At 34.2% G+C, this 23395-nt stretch overlaps 1 protein-coding gene across 1 annotated transcript in view; it reads left to right on the top strand.

The window, feature by feature from the left end:
- The first annotated feature begins 2606 nt into the window (after positions 1 to 2606).
- LOC139967885 (bombesin receptor subtype-3-like) overlaps positions 2607 to 23395 on the top strand; it is a 39305-nt gene continuing 18516 nt past the window's right edge. The window contains exon 1 of the mRNA XM_071972072.1: positions 2607 to 2889. Coding sequence (XP_071828173.1) covers positions 2875 to 2889 — 15 coding nt within the window. The 5' untranslated portion in view covers positions 2607 to 2874. The remainder of the gene's footprint in view (positions 2890 to 23395) is intronic.

Raw genomic sequence — 23395 nt, 5'->3', positions numbered from 1 at the left:
ATACGCACCTGTATAATAACCACTTTTGTCCTCTCCTAATAAATTGTCCTTTCCTCTTCAAACTTTTACCACGCTTCAATTCTATAAACATCGTTTACTCTCGATACCACTTTACCAAAATAGAAGCTACACATACTCAACTGATATCTACAACTGTATAGAGGAACAGAAACTACGCTACGAGACCTTCTTCATTCTTATTATTTTATATAATTATATAGCTTTGTCTTTAAAATGACTTCGGAGAATTTCAGAGATCACGTACAAAGATACTATTTTTTGTATATTTAACGTACAGTTTCACGAGATGACTGATGAAGTGAACGCCACTAGTCAACTGTTAATTCTCCACAGGAATTGTAGACCATCGGTGCGAATCGTCATTCACCATTGTCTGCGAGCAAACTTCTATATTAGTCTATACGCGTCTTATCTTATACTTGAAAATTGAAGTGAAACAGTGATAGTATGTATTGGTAGTACGTGCGCGGAAGACTGTGTTGTTGGTCGGTGGAGGGGGGGGGGGAGGAGATGAAAACGATCACAAGAACAGCGGCACGTCCTTATATCTTTGATCACCTGAACATGGGACTTTGGGACTGGCAAGGATGTATTGAGCAAATGATTAACCGCAAAGGGAATTGGTGAAACGTGAGAAATTAACGGAGATGCATGTTTTCAAAATATTTACTTTGGTTTTCCGAGGGTTATTATAAAAAGTGCAAAGACCAAGCGAGTTTGAAATTTTAACAGTTGAGTGGCTGTGGGATTTCAGACACGGTTAATTCGTGAATAATATCTCAAATAGTCACAACCTACGGAACAGAACATTCCTAAGGGAGGGTCCAATCTGATAGCAATACGGTAATACTTTCGTTAAGAGGAGATTCAAAATATTTTTTGTGGGCAGAAAATCGACAAATATGAATGTGAGTGCAGATCACGGAAACATATATTGGTCTTGTTATACTCAAGGACAGAACTGCACGAACGACGCAGTGGCATGGTATAGGTGTGTCCTTGCTTTAACTTCACTTAGAGAATCTTTACAAGAATTACTGAGAGAAAACAGCTAACCAACTGAAAGACACCACTGTCGTGTTAACATTAGATTCATCATAATGCACGGAAAACCGCCAATTATAACCGTCAATTATATAGTTGCAAAATATGGATCAAATCCTAAATTCCATTGTTGTGAGAAAATGTGGCGGAATGTGAACGCACCTGCTATGGATGGTATAGTTCAGGATGCCAAATACATTTACCCGATGAAAGTGCACGTTGTGTTCAGAAAAATAATTTGCAAAATATATAGATAGACATTTCTGTATACATGTACACTGGTTGTAAGCGCTTTCTCAAATTTTGTCATTGTTGTTTCTTGTTTGTTACATTAATTCATTTTTTACATGATTATAAATAGTTACAGCTTTCAGCGCATTGGTGGTCTGTTCTTTCTTATATTATCATATCAAACATTGGATTATCATTGTTAGTCTTTGCATTTTAGTAATTCTGTTTTACATCTTTTTGCTGGTTTGAGACTTCTGTCAACATAGGCTATCGGTCTGTTTTTAATTTCCCAATACTTTTGTAGAAAACCTTCGTCAACGTTATTCTTGGATAATACAAAGGATGATGATGAAATTGGGTAAAATGTGGCATAATGTAGTACAAAAAAAATGAGTTTCCATTAAAGTTTTGTCACAAAAGAGAAATAAAGTATAAAGTATACTACATTTTCATTCAATTGATGTTAACATAGATATAATTTGCAAGCTCAGTAGACTTTTCAAACAGAAAGTTTGTCGTTGAGAATGTGGTTCATTCTATCAGACAATCTAGCAGGTATATAGGATCAGGCAGCGTGATTGAAAACAAGTCTTATCTTCTAACATTAATGATATATGGTGAAAGTGATGTGATCCGATCCACTTTTCCTTCTTTCATTTCCTTCCTTTTCATGAGACACAGCATTATGTCACCATAGAATCATAACCCTGACTTATATGGTTTTACCGTCCAATTCGGTTCTTAGTTCCGCTGAATATATGGACAAAATAAAGATTATTTCTTCAATTAGGGCTTAAGAAACACAATGTTTACAAGGAAAATGAAATAATATCTTCGAAGGCATTCAATTGGTATCACATTTTAGAATTCCCCAAGTGTGTTGCACGTCTTTTGAGAGACGTTATGGAACATCGGTAAACAGCAGACTATCAAACTTAATTTGCCTCCTCAAATCTCCCCTCTAGAATTCGAATTCCTAACTTGCGAATCTTACTTAACCACTGCCAAAAATTAAGGCTTTCTGCAAAAGTTTAAAGGTAAGAATAATTTGTATTAGGAATGTCCCCTTATTTTTACTTTGACCGCTGTCATAATTCTGACTTATGGATTTGTACACATCTTCTTTTGAAGTTGACTTCACAGAGGAGCTTATACAGACTACAAAAGCTATATAACTTGAACACAATTTCGTTCCTACGCTTGTGATTGGATAGCCGATCACTGACGATATCTTGTTTTTGTCCAATAAAACCTGCGATTTGAAGGAGGTAGATATACTGCTAACAACTATGGCGATCTTAGACAAATCCTATAACAAGAACTTGGCAACGGCGTCAAGTGAACATCTCGAAACGTATCATGCCAATTACATTGACTCACCGAAAGACAACATTGAAATATACCTTTCAAATTAAAACAGAATATGTTGCGGCAAATTTAGAATTTGGCGGATTCGGTCACCTGCGTGGAGGAGGAGGATCAGTGAAACTATCAAGCCAAGGTGTCTAAACAGGAGAGGACATGTAACATAATACCTAATTTTCAAACATCGCTTGCATTTTCATTCGTCCTAAAGTAATGGATTACTCTGCGGTAAGATGTTTTTATCAATCATGCAATTTTGTTTTTCTTATTTGCTTCAAATTTCTTTTGTCTTTGCATACATTACAATTACATCTTTTACTTGTTTTCATCCTTTTTGAAAATCATATTGGTTTTCTGTTAAAATATGAGTTCGGTAGCTTAACGCATATAAAAGAATTTTAATTGCCAGTACAGTTTCTCAAGCTTTTGCCGCTGTTTACTCTTTGTTCAAAGCACGCGATAACACGTGACAACAGGAGGTTGGGATGACTTAAAACGATTTGGTATGTTTTCTTAAAATGTACACAATTTGTTCTAACTAAACTCGTTCACTTTAATGAACATTAAATCAGCACTGAAATACTAACTGTGATATTATTTTAAAAGAAAATAGGTTTCGGCCAAAACGCAACTCAAACAATGATCTTTGTTACAATTTTGTTACAAATAGAGTTGGTCGTCATTTTTCTTTAAATTTAAACGAATAGTGTATGGATTAAAGTAGCTGCCATTTTTTATCGAGTAATAGATCTAATCTATTTTGGAAATTACGTAATCATTCCACTTATATCTATTTGTTTGTGTCGTAAGGGTAGGCGTGGGGCACTTGTTTCGTAATCTAACTGAAGCCTCTAAAACAAAGGAACGCCAAGTCCTCAGACGTCATTTCAAAACATCACAACGTCCGCTGAAGAATTCTATTGTTCTAATGGGCAATGTGAAAGGGTATTCTAAGGTGATATTGAACAATGAAGAAACAAAAAACAACAAAACAATGTGATCCTCGTTCTGAATGTAAAACATAGCTGTGAATGTGTGTTTATGTATATGTAAAACATTGTTTCTACGATCATTTAACTGTTCTAGATGACTAAACCAGACTAGAAAAGAGGTTTTGCATTATAAGATGTGCAACAAAGTTTGACTGAATAAATATTTGAAATACTCTGTTTAATAGGTACTGATGTCAAAAAAGTACCACCTGTCACAAATAATTCTAAACAGGACTTTTAATGTTCAAAAGTAGACTTCTACTGCATATTAATGACATCCTGTCTGTCACCGTTATCGGGAATTTTCTGTCACATAAGTACAATAGTACGTTACTTGATTTCCAATGTCTCGATTTGGCAATGATAGTTTTGATGGTTCCTCTGAGTTATTCATGAACCACGTCAATCAATGTCCTCGCAGTAATTTCATAAATTGCGCCAGTAGCAAATTATATATTAAACGAGATATGCCAACTTCAGTATCGATTGCTCACTATCAAAAAGTAGTATATCACATAGGCTACTTTATCAACATGATATTCTTACTCACTATGTTGGATGTATCACCCCTTTCTTGACGTTTCAAGGTTTGTTTGTCTTCTTCTCATTTCCATATCTATCATGTATCGTTTGCCCATAGTTGATCACATTGAACGACCTATTTTATTGTACGGTACATTTGCTATTTAAAGGTCTATACGGACACCTATGAACAACATTGTCCTAATCACTCTAATATGCATTAGAAATAATAAAAATAGTTGCAACTCCCATCAAAATTTTTCAAAGATTGACCATTTTACAAGTCTTTATTAATTGTATTTTTTATGAAGAAACATTAGCTAATTATACACATTGATGATGCAATTAGAGTGACTGCCTAAATATCTGTTGTGTTTATTGTTTTATTTTTGTAACTTTCGTTTCAAGGAAACTGAATAAAGGTTTGTGAGCTTAGACGATTTAGAAGAAAAATGTTTTACTGTCTTCTTCGAAAAGAGGAACTATACATTATTCAAATGATATTTGTAGGCTTGTAATTAGGGCTTAACTTATTGATGGGCGAAACTCCACGCCATAGTTTGCACATATTTAATCAGTGTCCTAGATTTATCAAAACTTCAAATGTACATATCTTGGAAACGAAAGGAGCTGAATTTCAACAGATTATGAATAAGAGTATCACACAAAACAAATGTACTGAATATGGGGAAAATTGGATAGGTGTCAGTGGAACCGGTACTTTAAAAACCTTCATAGAACGCTACAATGCTTCATGAAATTGGGAAAGATAAACTGAATTTTACATGATTTGTATAAATACATTCAATGATTATATAATGGAAGAGCTATAATATGCAGATTTCCAAATATAGCTAGTACGTGAGCAAGTTCAAGTTTAGCTTGCCCAAATTTCGATAAATGCTTACCAACAAAGAACACAACACGAACAGGCTGAGAACAAACATAATATAACCACCAAGAAGACTGAATGAACATTGCTAAGCGCAATAACACATATAAATTCATCATTTTAGCTGCAAACCTATATTGCCCGGAATGTAATAAACACACGGACCCTTAACATTGAAGAAACAAGATAAACATTTTGAATAATGATTTGTTTATTTCTTACTTCGAGAGAAATGGCGGAAAAGTCCTTTCAATGTTTTTTATTACTAAAGCCATACCATTTTTAAGATGAAGTAACTGGTTTCGAATAACTCTGTGCAGACGGGTTTCTTGTCACTAAGGCAACGGAACAAGTCAAAAAAAAAAGTTGTTTGATGTTACAACTTGAATGAATTGTTAAATCTATAACATATTCGTAACTTGAATTAAAGTTAATATGATTTAGTATCCTCACAATATATACATAAAATAAGTTACCAAATATAAGACAACCGGTATTCTAGCAACCAAAAGTTGGAGATTTACCTTTTCTAACAGAACTGTGTGAGTGTGAAGTACTCAGAAATATGATACAGATAAATATTAGGTCACATGTTTTAGCATTAAAGAAATTTAAACAAAACTGATACAAACATTGATACATGGCCACAATGTTCCGAATCTTAAATTAAAACTTGTCAACTCTTTCTGTTTTACTTTAATACCCAATACTGGTAAGTTTCGATGATAACTGAGTTAGGTAGCATATCGTGGAGTCAAGGCCGGATACTTCACCGTTTGCCCGAGTATCTTTAAGAAGCATGTCTACTGCTTGAATTATGACCTACAAAACGTGAAACGTGTCGTATTTCTTACTTTATTCATATTTTACTCTCTCTCTATATGTATATAAATATACATATATATATATATATAAATGAAAACGTAATATATATAGCTCTTAGATGGTGTTTTGGCCTTACATTAATCAATATTCTCATTACCTAACAGTGACGAGCGTTGATGGTTCCATGCTAATTAAAATGTTATTGCATATGCAAAACATTAAAACTAGTGTTTCTTAAGCTTTGCAACTACACGCCCTCCGCCCCTCCCCACCGCCGCCATGCAATAAAATAAGAAGAGCCCTTTGCATGAACTTTGTTGTTTATGCATTTGACTTCGCACACCCCGATGTCCAGCCACGCACCCCAAGTGTAGAAACGCTGCGTTAAAGGAAGGATAGGAATGGGTGCCGTTGAAAAGTGCTAATGTTTATTCGATATTAACTACAGATATCTTGTTTACCTATCACAAGTGCACTTAATCGAAAGGCGTTCGAACTTTCATTAATTTTTTCCATATTACTTACCAAATTTCGATATTGACAAATCTGGCAGGATTCATCCATTTTCGAATCAAGTTACACAAGTGTCACATAAAAATTATAGAGCCTATTAGTCATACAGTTTACAGTGTAATGTTATTTGTGCAAGAATCACTTCCAATTAAGGTAGCATATAGTATAACCAAAGTGACATAATTCTTTACTAATTCAGCAATCATAAAGTAATCCAATCATTGATTGGTTGAAGATTGTCCTGTTCAATAATGAAACTGAGTATTGCTTTCTCCATTAAATAAAGTAAAGAATAGTAAACATACTTCAAAATAGCATTGATAAGTGACGTGCTGTCGTTCAAAGAAAAGTTATGAGGTTCCTTAGAGGTTTCGTAATAAGTCTAAATTGTTAATTAAACAACATTGACAACCTTAATTCAGATTTAAAAGGTTCCTTTCAAAACAAGTTTGAAACGTGGATGGAAGTTTTATCTCATATTATGTGGTATGAGGGGTTGATTGTACAGTTTTCAAAATCGTAAATGACACTCCTTTCCATATTTCAAAAAAATATATAAAAAATCCGTACATCGCTGGCGATACAAACTAATCTTGATGGGTGGGATTTCAGAAAATGAAATCCCGAGCTTATATTTCCATCTTGTTTACACAGTTGTTCTCGTTATAGTTGTAATTTTATACCGGTGTCGTGTTAACTGAGTGACATTTATATACAGGTGTATTCTATCATGGGTCTTTATCAAACTGTTTGCAATGCACTGGAAACTCCATTAGATACGCAATGGTTAATACCGTCTTGTTTGCATACTATAAGCCTTTCGTCAGAATAAGTCCATGTTTGGTGTCCACGTTTTACATGTCTGTTTCAGTATAAGAGATTTGCTGTTTAATCAAAGTATCAGTGAAGTACACGTATCGGTGAACTGCTTATGTGTTTCAGCACAACATATACCTTATTATAGCATTTCTGACTCTCTGGTACATGGGCAAAATGGTAACTCGCGTCCGAGGCCCGAGAAAATTGAGTATAGGATATTCCTCCAACCATAAATCAAGAATTTCATTGAATCGGAGACAAAAAAAATGGCATTTGTACACTTCGGGGAAGCTTGCAAAAAGGACCTACTTGTGATCTAGGTAAATGAACATAACAGAAAGTCAATGCGAAAGAATAACTTTTGTATCTCATATTAAGCGATATTTCCCCTATTGTCCTGGGAGTAAGAATTTTCTTAAGTGATGAGGTCCACGGATTGGGTAGTACCAAGTTTCACACTTACCCGCGACATTAATTTTGTGACGACCCATGATCTAGCGTTTCAAACCAAACAGAATAGATATCTTTTGTAAGTGTGGCGGGTACCTATATCTGCGGGTAAGGAGTAAACCATCGGTATCACCAAGATGGGTTCATCTTCATGGAATTCTTTCATAGATATAACTGTTCCGAATATATACCTTTTGTAAGTGCGGCGGGTACCTATATCTACGTGTAAGGAGGAAACCATTGGTATCACCAAGTTGGGATCCTACTCAGGAAATTCTTCCATAGATATAACTGTTCCGAATAGATACCTTTTGTAAGTGCGGCGGGTACCTATATCTGCGGGTAAGGAGGAAACCATTGGTATCGCCAAGATGGGCTCTTATTCATGGAATTCTTTCATAGATATAACTGTTCCGAATTTATATCTTTTGTAAGTGCGGTGGGTACCTATATCTGCGGGTAATGAAGGAAACCATTTGTATCACCAAGTTAGGCTCTTATTCATGGAATTCCTCCATAATATAATTGTTCCGAATATATACCTTTTGTAAGTGCGGCGGGTACCTATATCTGCGGGTAAGGAGGAACCATTGGTATCACCAAGTTGGGCCCTTATTAAGGGAATTCTTCAATAGATATAACTGCTCCGAATAGATAACTTTTGCAAGTGCGGCGGGTACCTATATCTGCGGGTAACGAAGAAACCATTCGTATCACCAAGTTGGGCTCTTATTCATGGAATTCTTCAATAGATATAACTGTTCCGAATAGATACCTTTTGTAAGTGCGGCAGGTACCTGTATCTGCGGGTAATGAGAAACCATTGGTATCACCAAGTTGGGCTCTTACTCATGGAATTCTTCCATAGATGAAACTGTTCCGAATAGATACCTTTTGTAAGTGCGGCGGATACCTATATCTGCGGGTAACGAAGAAACCATTCGTTCAACTTCTTTCATTAACATAACTGCTCCCTCCGAGCAGATCAGATAGTTTCACTTTATTCCATGAAACGAAATGCAATAACATTTAAAAGCTTGAGTTGGTAGTTTTGGGTACATAACAGTTGAATATACAAGCCATAAGAACATTTTTCATCCTTGGTTATAGATAGTCGGATTGCGAATTGTCGTAAATTTAGTAATGTCCATCTTCCTTTACCCACGACTTTATTTACTAGGTATCATTAGTTGTGAACAGACAACAAAGCTACACAAAATGTTCCTTCGAGAATATGAAGCTAAGGTCCGATACAATATACTAATTTCATTTATTCATTTCGTCTACTATGTATGTAATGTTTTGTTGATCGCAAAATAAATTTTCATTCAAATAACCCTAAGCTCGGATGCTTCACTTCTCATGAAAATATTTTTGCATTCCTGGCGACAAACCTGAAGCAGAACATAGGCCTACGTTTGCAATTACCTTCAAATTCACGGACATTACATTTCCATCGTTTTTGGCGATAATTGTATTTTGATATTTAGTATTAAACAAATTACATCAATAGTCATGAGAAGTCGTAAATTTGTTTAAGGCTATTTTAAATGTTCACAATTGGTTTTAAAATGATTTAAGCGTCCTTTAAACTATTTAAAAATAGATGTTATTAACTATGGCAATGAAACTTAAGTGATTCCACTGAGACAACTTAATTATTTCATCAGCTTTTACCCAAGCATACACGTGTGTTACTTTAGTTGAATTGAATTACGAAACCACAAAATGTGTTTTTCTATATGTAAATTACTACCTAGTTACTCAAATGTCTATAGGCTAAATGTTAGGGTTTTGTTTTGAAATGAAAGGATTATTTGCAGGATTTATAAAAGAATATTCTCGCAGCAGAGGTAGATCGTATCAAAAAACTTCCTGGTTTATTTCTGCATTTACTAAAGATAAAAAGCTACGCCCTGTGGCATATTTCATGAAGAAAATGTTATTCTTTGAAGTACGATTAATTTTTATGAAAATTCCTAGAGACAGAAGAGTTAGACACGTTGTCAAGGTAATTTAGATGGAAATTTGTCTGACTTTTACTAATCTATCGATAACATACAATGTTGTTTTTATATACAAAAAGTTGCGTTGTAATCGAAAATACTTAAATCAGGTTTATTCAACCTTGAAAAATACAAATCTAGAATTAAACAAATGACCTTCAATTGATGTTGTAAACTATAGGTATAGTTAATCCATTTCACACAGTCTTATGCCACCGTATTAACATGTTTACATAAAAGTGTTATGACATCTGTGTCTTAAACTGTGTCTTGTGCTAACTATAGCACTGTAAACTATTGTTTCATGCCACAGGACTTTCTCTCTCAGCGGTGCTATCAGAATGAATGTAACAAACTACAAACTGCAGATTATCTGTTAAGTTCATTCAATTTTCAGAAAATTTCTTTAAAGAATGAAATTAACCCTTTAGATATCAATCCTTGTTTCATATCTCAGAGGTATTTTTTATTCAATGAAACTGAGGGTAGGCCTATAACATTCAACCCCGGGTGTAAGGCAAATTAAATGAAACAAATAAAGTAAACAATAGACACCCAGACATACTTTCATATACGGATATGGAAAATATCAAATTGATGAAATTCAGTTAATGAGTAATTCTAATTTCCATAAACGAGAAACATGACAGGATCTGGGACGGTAATGATATACTTGTTAACGAAACGACATAAAAACTAACTATGCAACTATCAAATATGTATTGGTGAGGTAATGTCTGGAGAAAACATGAATACTCCATGTGTAACATATATACACTCAGGTACTTCACCGCAATATATTGTTTAACTGTTTATGTAATGACATAATTTTAACAGACTATTTTCTTTTTTATTGTGACCTGCAAAAGCAACCAAACAAAAACTGGCTGGAGATACTCTGAAACTTTCCAAAGTTTCATTAAAAAACATCATTTTCAAAAAGAGGCTTCCTACTTTATAACCTGTTCCAATTCCTTTAATTCTGTTGGACCTTTAATCCTTTTGCGTCGATAATTCTATAATTCGCAGATGAAATGAACTTTTCAACTAAATGTTTCATAACAATGTAGGTTATGAGCTTGAAGAGTCAAACTTCACTTCCAATAACGAAGTCAAAGTTGAATAATTTAAAAAACAAATTCCAGTTTGCTTGTGATGATGCTTGTGTCTCGTGCGTCAATGTTTTTTTTTTCTTTCTTATGCAGTGTAAAATTACGGCAAAATGTTAACGTCGCTTGGAATTAATCAAGTTAATGTGTTTAATAAAATGTCTCATGTTTTTGTTTTTACCTCGTGTCAATATTTTGCTACTGGCAAATGTCTTTAGCGACATCCGGTAATACCTGGGATGTAAGGTACTTCGACAACTTTGAATAAACAAGTCGAAGTTTCGTTAGAATAAAATATTCCAAAAGTCAGTTACATAGCTCAAGTTGTCATATGTTCAATATGCACTAATCCATCTTCCGTATTATGAACGTTTTTCACCGACATGTCTTATATTTTCTCTCTTAATCCTCGTTTTTTGGTCTTTCTCCTTATCTCTGTCTGTTGAAATAATAGAATCTGATGGCAATGGCCTGACCGTAAAGCGGTAGAAGTGATATATGTTATCGATATGTGACAAAAGTTTTTTTTTTACACAAAACTTACGAATATTTTAACTTAATTTGCTAGATCCATTCATAAAGTGACGGCAAAATGAGCTTGGTCGGGGAAATTGGAAAGGGCAGCATTTCCATTTACAACTAAGATTTGAAACGTGACTTTTATTTCACATGTTTACGAGGCATCACAACTGCTTATTAAAGACATGGGATTCTCATCCACTACGCACTTTGAACTTTGAAGACCAAAACAACAGTTAGTCATGAAGTTGTATGTTTCCAAATGTAATATACCATAACACAACCGATACGCATATATACGATTGTACGTTAGTACATTGAAACAGTTGCAGACAGAGGAACTGTGCGGTACTGACCTATTTCATTTCCAATCAATTCCAAATATTTAAACCTTCTTAACTCTGCTTATTGTTCAAATATGTATCTGTAAAAGTAAATACGAAATACCAACACCTGCATAAAGATCGTAACCTTGCCTACACGTATTAACTTAAATGGTTGTATGATGTTCTTTTTTTTTCGTGGGAAATAGGGTTCGGGCGATGTCTCTTGTTCTTTTGTTGGGTGTAATGTCACAGGCTGTTATCCTACTTGTCACAGCATGTTCTGTCCAGTACTCTCTCGAAATAATCCATTTTTGATAGACTATCACTTACATAACACTAAAGTTTTGGCCTAAAGCCATCCTTTAATGTATCATGTGTTTTGCATTTGCTGATCGCCTTGATATTCATCTGACAGAAATTAAAACCTAGTCGATCCTCTTAAGGTTTTCTTTTCTTTTACATTATTTTACTTTTGGTTTGTGAGAGGAATTGACGCCGGCCGAGACGATTGGTTAAACTGAGGCTCAAAAGCACATTGGGGGAGAAGCCCTATAGTTCTGAAGAACACGTTAGCATCAGCGACGAACACTTAAAGTTAAAATCCTTCGGGCGAACGATACCTGCATGCCATTAAATGTGTTAAAGGAGATGATACTTGTGATACGCAATGTAGGTCAAACCACGATGACAACGTTTGTCACTAGAATTTATACAAAGTCACCGCTTAAAGATGAAAAGATATCTTTTTCAGCCAATGTCATTTATTACTTCAAAGACAGTTTTCAAAGTTATTCCACGAAAAGCAAGTTCCAAAATTATTCCACAAGCACAGCGGTTTCAATTTTTCCGTAAACGCAGAATTCTAGCCAATGGTTTAATGGTATTTATATAGCGGTAGCAATGAAGAGTCATCCACTCATATCATGACATCCATTTAAAAAATAAAATAAAACGTGTAAAGTATCTATATGAATATCTGCCATCACAAACATGTCTATTGACGATATTGATAAATCGATCTCCAATGTCAAGAAAAGAAGTACCGTTAAAGCGTAAATCCTTAACTAAGATCTTTGATTCCTTCTTTATACCTTTAAACATTTTTGATACTATGCCAACATTTCTGCTAAAGTCAAAGCAGATTTCTCTTCTCAGCCCCAATTATCTACCATCAAAAGACTTAAGGCTATATAATGAGAGAAACATGGCAAGCAAGAACCTTCCCAAGTCGATTTTTTGTCCTGGTCCTTAATTGATGTTATCTGTGTTTGAAATAAATTTGTGATCACTTCTAGCAAGTTTTGACGTGATTAATGAACCGATTCGTCAATAACAAGAAGTTTTTGTCTCTCACGTAGTCAGAGGCCAATATAACTTTATCGAGGAACTTTATCTGTAGCCTTAATATGTCTATCAAACTTCAACCGTAGTCACGAACACAAGAAACTACTGACAGCTGTAATTGTAATTTATTGAATTAATTGTTTATTTAGATGTTTTTAATTGTTTCTTTGTTCTTTGTTGGTTTCTTTGTTGTTTTTTGTGCTGTTTTTGGTTATTGATGGTCATAAGTTATACATATTGATATTCTTACACTGGTAGTTTCTGCTAGCCTACTTCCGTTCGAGATTCATGGCTTCAATTCGGTTGAACTCTTTGAACTTAACGTTTGGCTACACTGCGCCCTTTTCGACCACAACAAACACATCACTGTGAAATATTTCTCAGTGAATCTTGGAAACCGGATGAGAAATGGATGGGCCTAATGGTCAAGAAAGATAAATATAGTTACTTTAAGATTCTATCATTGATAGGTGGTACATAAGACATGGTAGAATGCCACGATACATTCATTGTAAATACATTAATGTGTTGGTCGTAATGTTAGCAAGAAGACTGCACGAAAAGACTATGTGTATAAGATTATTATACAACTGACTTTCTCCTTACAATAATTATCCGTCTGACCTTAAAGAAAAGTAACCAGCATTGAAAATGAATGATAAACAAATATAACTTCTTCCCATTAACGGTTATGTTACTTAGAAGGTGACACTTAAAAATCCCATCGTATTACTAATCTCTAGAACTAATTTTCTTTCTTTTTGACACATCGAAAAGGCTGTTGACTTTTCTAAAGTACCGTATCACTCGAGAGCCAAAGTTAATTTTGTATTCTGTTTCAAAACAAAGAGGCGTTGAAGAAGCTCTTTGCACTAATGAGATCCAAACAGAACAATGATAGATAACTGATGTTTTAACCTTCAGCCTTCTTTTTATCGAGATGATTTCTTCTGGGAAAAAGTAGTTTTCCTAAAGTCACTTTACTCTGCCTCTTGAGTAGATGCATCAAGAGGATACAGCTTTACTCTCGACTTGGCAATCTTCCTCCCTTCATAAGTGGAGAAAGACGGGATTTTTTGTAGTAAGTAAAAAACAAAGTTAGTACAGCCATTGTGAAAGGTGGGTAAAATTAAAAGCTGAATTTGGAACTACTTTGCGTGTGAAATATATTACAAAACATTACAGTAATTTTTTTCCTTCAAAACTTGTTTCATGTTAATCATTTCATCAAGTAGTTGACGTTGTGTATTTCGTTTATAGTTATCCTCTGTAAATTTAACTTCTCATATCGTCAACTTTGACGTCAATAGTTTGGACGTGACGCATTATTATAATCTTTGGTGTATTGTCTAATATAACTATATCCCATTGGTAAAATAATTGGATATTTTCATTCTTCATTGAATCCTCAGGGCAAAGAGCAAAAAGAAACCTTTATTCTTTTCATACAACTCATAATATTCAAATGGATATTCTTGTGGCAACCAACGCAACACCTAGGCCAATCTTAAAGACAAACATATTTTTTCTACAATATTAGTTTGAAAAATCACCTCTTATATCTTAACTCGAGATATGGTTGATTGGTTGTAACTTTTTTGTAATTGCTTAGAACCTGCTATGCTACATAGGAATTTAATCAAAGTGTCCTGTGATGGCGGATAAACTAAAACATTTAGTTCCTATTCTAACCGTCCTATATTAGGTGCAGTGGCCTAGCTAGGGGTATTGGTCAGGGGGGGGGGGGCAAGATTGGTCTGTGGGGGCGCTTTCGACACTATTTAAGCGGAGCGCCACCACAAGTTGGCGCGGAGCGTACAGACATTTTTTGAGTAAAGATACTCCCTAGATCGCCGATAATGACCCTTTCCGGGCCTTGCTACTTTGCAGATAAACGAAGAATAAATATGTGTCATCGACATTTTGTCAGAAAATTACACCAACAAAATGTGACAAATGTCAATAGGTATTTGAGAGCGCAATAAAAAAGTCAATAATCGCGAATAAGTAAAAAGTGGTAAAAAGATGAAAAGAGCGCCAGCAGTCCACTTGAGTCCGTCGGGGGGGGGGGGGCATCCGCCACCTCTGACTGTATGGACGCCCCGCCACTGATTAGGTGTGGTTGATTATAATGTGATATAATTGAAAACGTTTGCTATAGGTTGTGAATGTTCTCTGTATTTAGAATTTCATCGAAATGCAATTCGCTTTCAGAAATAGTCGACATTCCTCTCTGGATAAATGAGTATGTGTTATCAAGAGAAGCAGATTCAAACTGCTATTATAGATGTAGTTTTTGACTTCAAGATGAAAACCATGCGTAATAACTTTAAACAACCGACTCTAGCCAACGGAATAACCCTTTCAATTATTGAAATTACGTACAAAGTGACAGTTTTAAATTGAAACTAAAGATTTAAGTATATTGAATCTTGTTTACTAAACTAAAATATGCACTTCGAGCTTTTCAATAGACCATATGTAAACACAGTTAAAACAGTCACATAAAACAGTACATAAAATATCATCTTGAGTTATATCAATACACACAGCTATAGTGTACCAGTAGGTATACGGAACAGGAGAGTGTGTTAATATCTAATATACCTAGTTAACATCAAAGTCGACAGGAATTCTTGTAACGTGTTCGGCAAATTACTTTCTTACTTGGCCAGGTGATCACATTTTTATGAAGCACTGAGAACCTAACAATTTAGTTAAGATAATAATAATATCCAACCAACCTGGACGATACAGTATTGTCTTCAGTCAACACTATTTCGACATTTCATTCCCCAGACGTTGAAAAGAATTCCTTTAACTTCTGAAGAGGTAATTTATAGTGAACTCTTCCCAATCTCAGCCATGAGCTCTTATCGAGAGAACCTTTTCATTATTGTCAATCTTCGAGAGTTAATCTGGAATAAACGTAATCCCGGATGAGCGTGTGACTTCACTTCTCTGCAGGTCTGTTGTTCTCAATCTTTAGGTTAACGCAAAAAGTAATGTAAGGAGTCGACTGTTCCGTGACACATTAATGTGAATTAAAATTTGACTATATGTCGTCACTATATGTTAATCTTCCCGCAAGCACAGATTTATGAGTAAAGCAGTGTGGGTGAAGATTGCTGCCTTAGAGCCAAAAAACGATAGCTATAAGATTTAGAACACGTCCCGGTTCTATTTCAGCGTAGAAATAAACGATGTGTATAACTTTTAATACTTACAATATATTTGTTTTATATACTTGAATAAGTGAGAATGGATTTATATAGGGCACCTTTTTTTTCAAAGCTGTAACCACTTTTTCTTTTTAATCTTTATCTAACCTCGTTCAAATAGATATGAAGGTGTCCGGTACGTAAAAAAGCTCAATTACATTTACTTCTCTGATATATAATATTCATGAAAACAAATTATGATCGCTTTTTGATTATGTACTTATAATTGTGTGGATTTTCGAATATTTCGATATTGCTTGAATGCTGACAAGTTATAGGAAGACGAGGCAGACAATTTGGTCATAACTAAACCTTCACCTGTTTATCCCCTCCGACCATAACCTCCCCCCTCTTCACAGACACTTTAAGTGGGAAAATTAAACGTCGCACAAAAACGGCGAATATATCTATATCATGATGTAACATAAGACGTTATATGGCACCAAATAAGATAACAAAAATTAAAGTCAATTCAGCGTTACAACATTTGCAGCCGCATTTTATGAACCTTTTCTTTTGGTTAAAATTTTTTAACTGGCGCAATAAATCTTTCTTTCTTTCTTTAGTAAGACCCACATAAATGCCAAATAGTGCATAATTTTAATTTATGAAAAATTACAAATCCAAATCTTATTGAAACAAATAGAAGAGAGAGAAAGGGGTGGAGCAGTGTTTACCCCAGTAGTTTTCTTTGCACAGGAACAAAATTAATTATCATTTTTATGTCAAATAATTGTATTCCTAATTGTTGCCATCATTATCTATAAATAGTCTATATTCTGTCATCGAGTTGTTTACGTTTAATTATGAAGTCAAGACTCACGGAGACATGTACTCGGCTATATGATGAGATCACGATTCCATGGAATAAGTTGTGGCACACGTAGGATCACACGAACTTAAAAGAGTAAAACAGGGTGTATTTACTTATTTCAATATTTTATAATGAGCAAATAAAGTGGTGATTTGAAAGCATGAACTAGAGCTCGATTAAAACTTGAAAGAATAGTTTGAAGTTAATTCAATTGTAGCACTATCAAAGAAAAAGAAAGTTAATATGTTAATTGAATTGCCGTTTGTATTCAAGCTTAGAATGAAATCAATATTTTGTATTTATGTGTGTCAAACTAAAGAAAGGACAAAGATCCATTGTATAGTTAGAAAAGTTTAAATAAAAGACATAAAAATATCGTCTCAAAAGTTGTTCTATCATAAATTGCGAAGAACGATGGATTGAAACAATAATATATGTCGTACTCGCATATAATAGCAATACTTTGTACCACCCACGGTGCTTGATTTTTTAATCTATTTTCTTTATTCTTCATAAAACAAGCGTATCCATTTATAGCAAAGCTTAAGCAGCTAAAAAAATATTTTTCAGTTCTTTCAAAGCGTTTGCAGTTATAACAAAGCTTGTGCAGTTATATCAAAACCTTGTGCAGTTTTAACAAAGCTTGTGCAGTTATAACAAAGCTTGTGCAGTTATAACAAAGCTTGTGCAGTTATAACAAAGCTTGTGCAATTATAACAAAGCTTGTGCAGTTATCACAAAGCTTGTGCAGTTATATCAAAACCTTGTGCAGTTTTAACAAAGCTTGTGCAGTTATAACAAAGCTTGTGCAGTTATAACAAAGCTTGTGCAGTTATAACAAAGCTTGTGCAATTATAACAAAGCTTGTGCAGTTATCACAAAGCTTGTGCAGTTATTACAAAGCTTGTGCAGTTATAACAAAGCTTGTGTATTAATCACAAAGCTTACGGTAAAGAAGTCTAACTTTTTAACTTTTCACCATCAATTGTCAGAGATACCATAAAATTCTAGAATGGTACTTAGAATATATTTATCGTACATAGCACAACTCTTCCGTGATGCATTTGTATGTAATATCTAAACGAAATTTAGTTTTGTTGATATTGCCAGTTCAAAGATCTTTGGCCTCATACGTTAAATTCCATTATGTAGGGTTTAACCAGCAAAGTTTTTAATTATTAAACAGTTGTTTACCCTAATCTTGTTCATATACCGCATCTCTCTCTCTCTCTCTCTCTCTCTCTCCCTCGGGTATCATACATCTATACACATACATAAAATAGATCGGTTATGATAACGCAACATCTCTTCTATAGCTTATAGTTTCTCTCCATATACATCCGTGCGTCATCTGTTTCTAATGAATTACGTGCCTCGAATGTTTTCCATATTTATCATAAAGCGTCTTGGGAAAACTGTTGTCAAATATTCTCGTGACCCGGTTTACTTGCTTGCAGTTTCAATAAGGCATTGGTTATATTTCCAAAAATAGATCATTTTACGGATTATATGACACTTTATGAGCTCTATCAAACAATATTTTGCTTCATTCAATATTAGTATTTAATTCAGTGTGTAGGAAGATCGTTTAAGGTACCCCCCCATTGATATAGCTTTTCGTCCACCTCATCCTTAGATTTCTACTCACTTCCTCCAGACTTCCTTAATACCCACTTTCCACCTCGGCAAGTAATTTTCGTTGCAGAAAACCGTGGTGCCCAATATGCCTCTATACGTTACCCTTGGCACTGTGGTTAAAATTCATAATGTTGACTATGGTCTAAGATCGGACCCAATTCCCTCGCTTGTGGTGCTGGCAATGTCATTAACATATTCTACTGTGCTCTGTGTAAAGAGGGCAGTTATGTAGATGAAACAGGCTCCCTGTTCCACTAACGTTTTCATAACCACAAAACATATGTTCTTGATAATATCGCAGGAATCCCCGTTTCAGAACAATTTTCATAGATATTCTATCAAATCCCCTAAAATGTATTTTAATTGCTTCTAACTTCAACTGAACGTAAACAGCAAGAAATCGATTGGATCTCTCGTATTGTTCTCACGTCACCGGCCTCAACAAAGACTTGGGCCCATAAACAACTACATGTTCCACAAAGATATATATATATATATATATATATATATATATATATAAATATGTATATATATTAAATATATATATATATATATATATGAACATGGTTGAATACAATGATGTAGATAGCTTATACGACAACGGGATTGGGTGAATGGAGAGTTGTGAAGCTAATACAATGCCAATTGTTGACATGAGTATATTTATATCAAGATGTATCCACTTTTAGCATGTATATATATACATATATATATATATATATATATATATATATCTATATATATATACATATATATATATACATATATATATATACATATATATATATATCTATAAATATATATATATATATACATATAAATATATATATATATACATATAAATATATATATATATATATATATACATGCTAAAAGTGGATATCTTGATATAAATATACTCATGTCAATAATTGGCATTGTATTAGCTTCACAACTCTCCATTCACCCAATCCCGTTGTCGTATAAGCTATGTACATCATTGTATTCAACCGTCTGTTTGTTCGTTTAATGATTTAATAACTAAGTATTCGTCAGCTTTGAAACAATGTAACTGACGTATATACATTTGCAAAGTGACATCATTGCCCTAAAGATCCATAGTATTCATTATTGTTTAATTGCATTGAATTAATGTGCCTATTAAAAACCTCTTTTTAAAACTAAACTTGGCTTCTTCAAATATTTTATGTTAGTGTAACTCATCTATAAAATTGTCCCGTAAGGGGCACTTTAGTTACACGTTTCGGTAAATCAGTTTTGAGACGGTGGTCAGTTAAAGTGGTCTATATACTGTGACAATCAATTGTTATATGTATATGTGTGTAAATATAAGGTGCAGGCTTGGGTACTCTCATCTTGACTATGTGTAACTTTAAAAAAGACAAGGGAAAAGAAACTAATTGTATTAAAGTTTTCATCACGTCATAGAGCTCGTTTATTGTCAAAAACAGGTCGTTGTACAGCTGCACAGAATGGATAAAAAACAGGACTGATCGTATATGATCACCCCCCCCTCTCACACCGTCCACCCCTCCCCACCTCCACACCTCCACACACAAAAATATCAATACCCTTACAATTAACATGGACAATTTTACATTATAATGTCCTGCAATGACAATAGTGCATTGGCATAATAGCATGAACAATATAATACGACACCGATATCAATACCAGCACCAAATATCAACACCCATATCAATCACCACAAATTAACACCAACACAAATACCTTAATAAAATCTTCCCCATGTAAATTTCAACGGCATCATTACAATACCAGCACCAAATATCGCTGCCTTGACAGAAATATCGATATCAAAACCGACCTGAGTACCATACCGACACCAAAACCAGCACCGAAGTACCGATATCAATACAGAAAACCAAACCCATATTATTACCAATCACTTCTATTAGGCAGCAACAATATATAAATACCAATATGAATATAAATATGTATGTCCATTATCCCCTTTGTGAGAAATAGACATGTCACGGTATCCAATGTCTTGCACGTAAATCCCCATTATTTCGCTGTCTGCAGAAGCTTAAGACATTAAACATCATCTTTATAGTATTATTATTATCATTATTACGTCAAGACATAATACCGTAAATCTCGAACCGTGATATTTTAAATCCAAATATATAACTTTCTTCGTTTATTTTGATATATATATATATATATAAATCTTTTTTTTTTAGATGCTTCACTGATATAAATGATTAAGTAATGTACTTGCCGAAAGATATGGATTCGTTTTAAGGTATATTTAAACTAATATTAATGTATTTTGTAGAACGTGAGTGTTCCATGTAGTTTTTATTATAGTTGGCAGACTGTCAAGGGAACTGTGCAAACGTTAAGATTTACTGATACAATCGTTTACTCGGTAAAGGCTAAAAGCAACATTCGCTTGCAAAAAAAAGACTATTTTCGTTTTTTTTATCCCGATTGAAGAGAACTAAGAATATAGGATCATTGCGGCTTTCTTGGTCGTTATGTAGGGCTTTGAACTCGATAGGGAGCATATACATAGAAGTATACACCATATCTAAAAATTACAGAAGCACCATGCAGCTCACAGCGAGGGCAATGTAACTCAAACAGTATTTACATTGTTCTTTTTGCTAGTAAAACTAAGTTTCCTCTTGGAGCTGAAAGAATGGTTGTTATAAGTAACGGTTCACTTCTTGGCTTTTTGAATAAGATCATGACTGTGTAACATTCATAGACATATAGGAGCCTAATTTGATTTGGGGGGCTGTAACGACTTGCCTGAAAAATACAACCAATTTTTTCGCGCGCGTTCGCCTGACATCTTAATGTGCACATCATATAGGGGTTCATCGGTTATTAAATCACATGCCAATAACGTACAATCATTTTCCGTGTTATTTCCCTTCCATATTGGTTAAAATTATTGTGGAAGTCGTTACAATAATAATGATGATAATAATATCAGTTGAACCATTGAAAAACACATTGCAAATTATTCTTCTTTCAGTAGGTGCCCGAAAAATTCTCAGCATATTGCCCGAATTTTCCCAAACATTTTTGGTTGGGGGGGGGGGGGGGCTGCATCCCCCAGCACCCGCCTCTTACGCCTATGGTAACATTATGTTAACCTTGTAGGGGGGGGGATCGTGATACATACCTGACGTCGATGATCATACAGTCGCAGTATCGATGCCAAGGGCACTCGGGTTGAGAGCGGATCTTTCTAGTGTGAATTTCCTTAAAAACTGAAAGTAACTGTTCACTTCATAAGCAAGCCAACAACCTGCATAAATATGCCTAATTGTCAGCAAAAATCATGAGAAGCGATCATGATTGTTAGATAATGTCATCGTTTCTAAATAAATCATAATTATTTCAAATTAGGGTGACGTGATGCCTAAAGATATTGATATTTTTCAGTCAATTTGTAAATGTCGCCCTTATGCTGATACTTCGTCAGTGCATGATCACCGAAAGTGATAAATATATATGTATATATATATATATATATATATATATATATATATATATATATATATATATATATATATATAAATATATATATATATATATATATATATATATATATATATTTATATATATATATATATTTATATATATATATTTATATATATATACATATGAATAAATATGTATATATATATATATATATTTATACATAACTTTCATACGTATATGAATTTCAATTACCATATACAAGGTACTTTGATGAATCTATACAAATTGGTACGGAGCACCATACGTTTCAAATATATTTAAAATGAGATGAACATGTTTCCGAGATTCGGCTTTAGGGTTCACAAATGATTTCGAGTTGGTTAGCATCATGATTGATCTCTAGAGTAAGGCAAAAATATGTCACCAACAGCAGGACTAGCATTGTTTCATACAGGTGGCTAAGCATACAGTAGAACGGCGACATTCCTTACTTGTTTCGAACCACTGGACAAGCAATCAGCGTCCATAGCCTAGTTAGTTAGGGTGTTCGCATATGAACGGGAGGCACGGGTTCTAACCCCGTTGGAATCTGGAAGTTTTTTTTTTTGCACTGTTTTGAATTTTACAACTGTTATTTCAAATTTCGTGTAGATGTTCGTATTTCGGATATAGATATAGAATGAGGTGTTATAATTCCATTAATTTTCAAGCAATTAAGTATCTACATTTGGCTCAGTAAATCGAATGTTAGCGTTCATCTTTAACGAATGTGTTTTATTAACGTTATCATTTCATTGACCTATATGAAAGGTCCAGCTTTTTTTTTACTTACATGTTATTATCAACTTTCTGTTCCCTGAAACTGAACATCTGAAGAAAATGACTTCTTTGGACGAACAATTCGAGAACAATCGAAGAATAGAGAGGCAGCGCTTCTCTTCCTTAGCAAGTGTATTTTCTTAGGTTAAACTAAGTCTAAAAAACATGATATAATCACCTTTTCATCTCCTTCTTTTACACAAGCCGGGAAAGAAAGGTTCTTTTAAGGCTTACAAAGTAAATTAAAGAATAGAAATACAGAACGTCTTCTCCTGATGGCTTAAGCTATTACCAAAGGATTTAAAATACTCTTCCTCGGGGATGAACACTTTTTTTGTTCTCCATATCTATTTTAAAGTCTAAATATTAAGTTCTCTCACAAAATATGCAATGATGAAAGTACGCACTTGCCTTTCTTACTGAGGATTCGTTTGATCCTCGGGTTCGGTTTGATCTCATGTGG

This window comes from Apostichopus japonicus, chromosome 5 (assembly GCF_037975245.1).
Source record: "Apostichopus japonicus isolate 1M-3 chromosome 5, ASM3797524v1, whole genome shotgun sequence".
Lineage (NCBI taxonomy): Eukaryota > Metazoa > Echinodermata > Holothuroidea > Aspidochirotida > Stichopodidae > Apostichopus > Apostichopus japonicus.
Note: the sequence above shows the minus strand (reverse complement) of the source record. Positions and strands in the feature narration are given on the sequence as shown.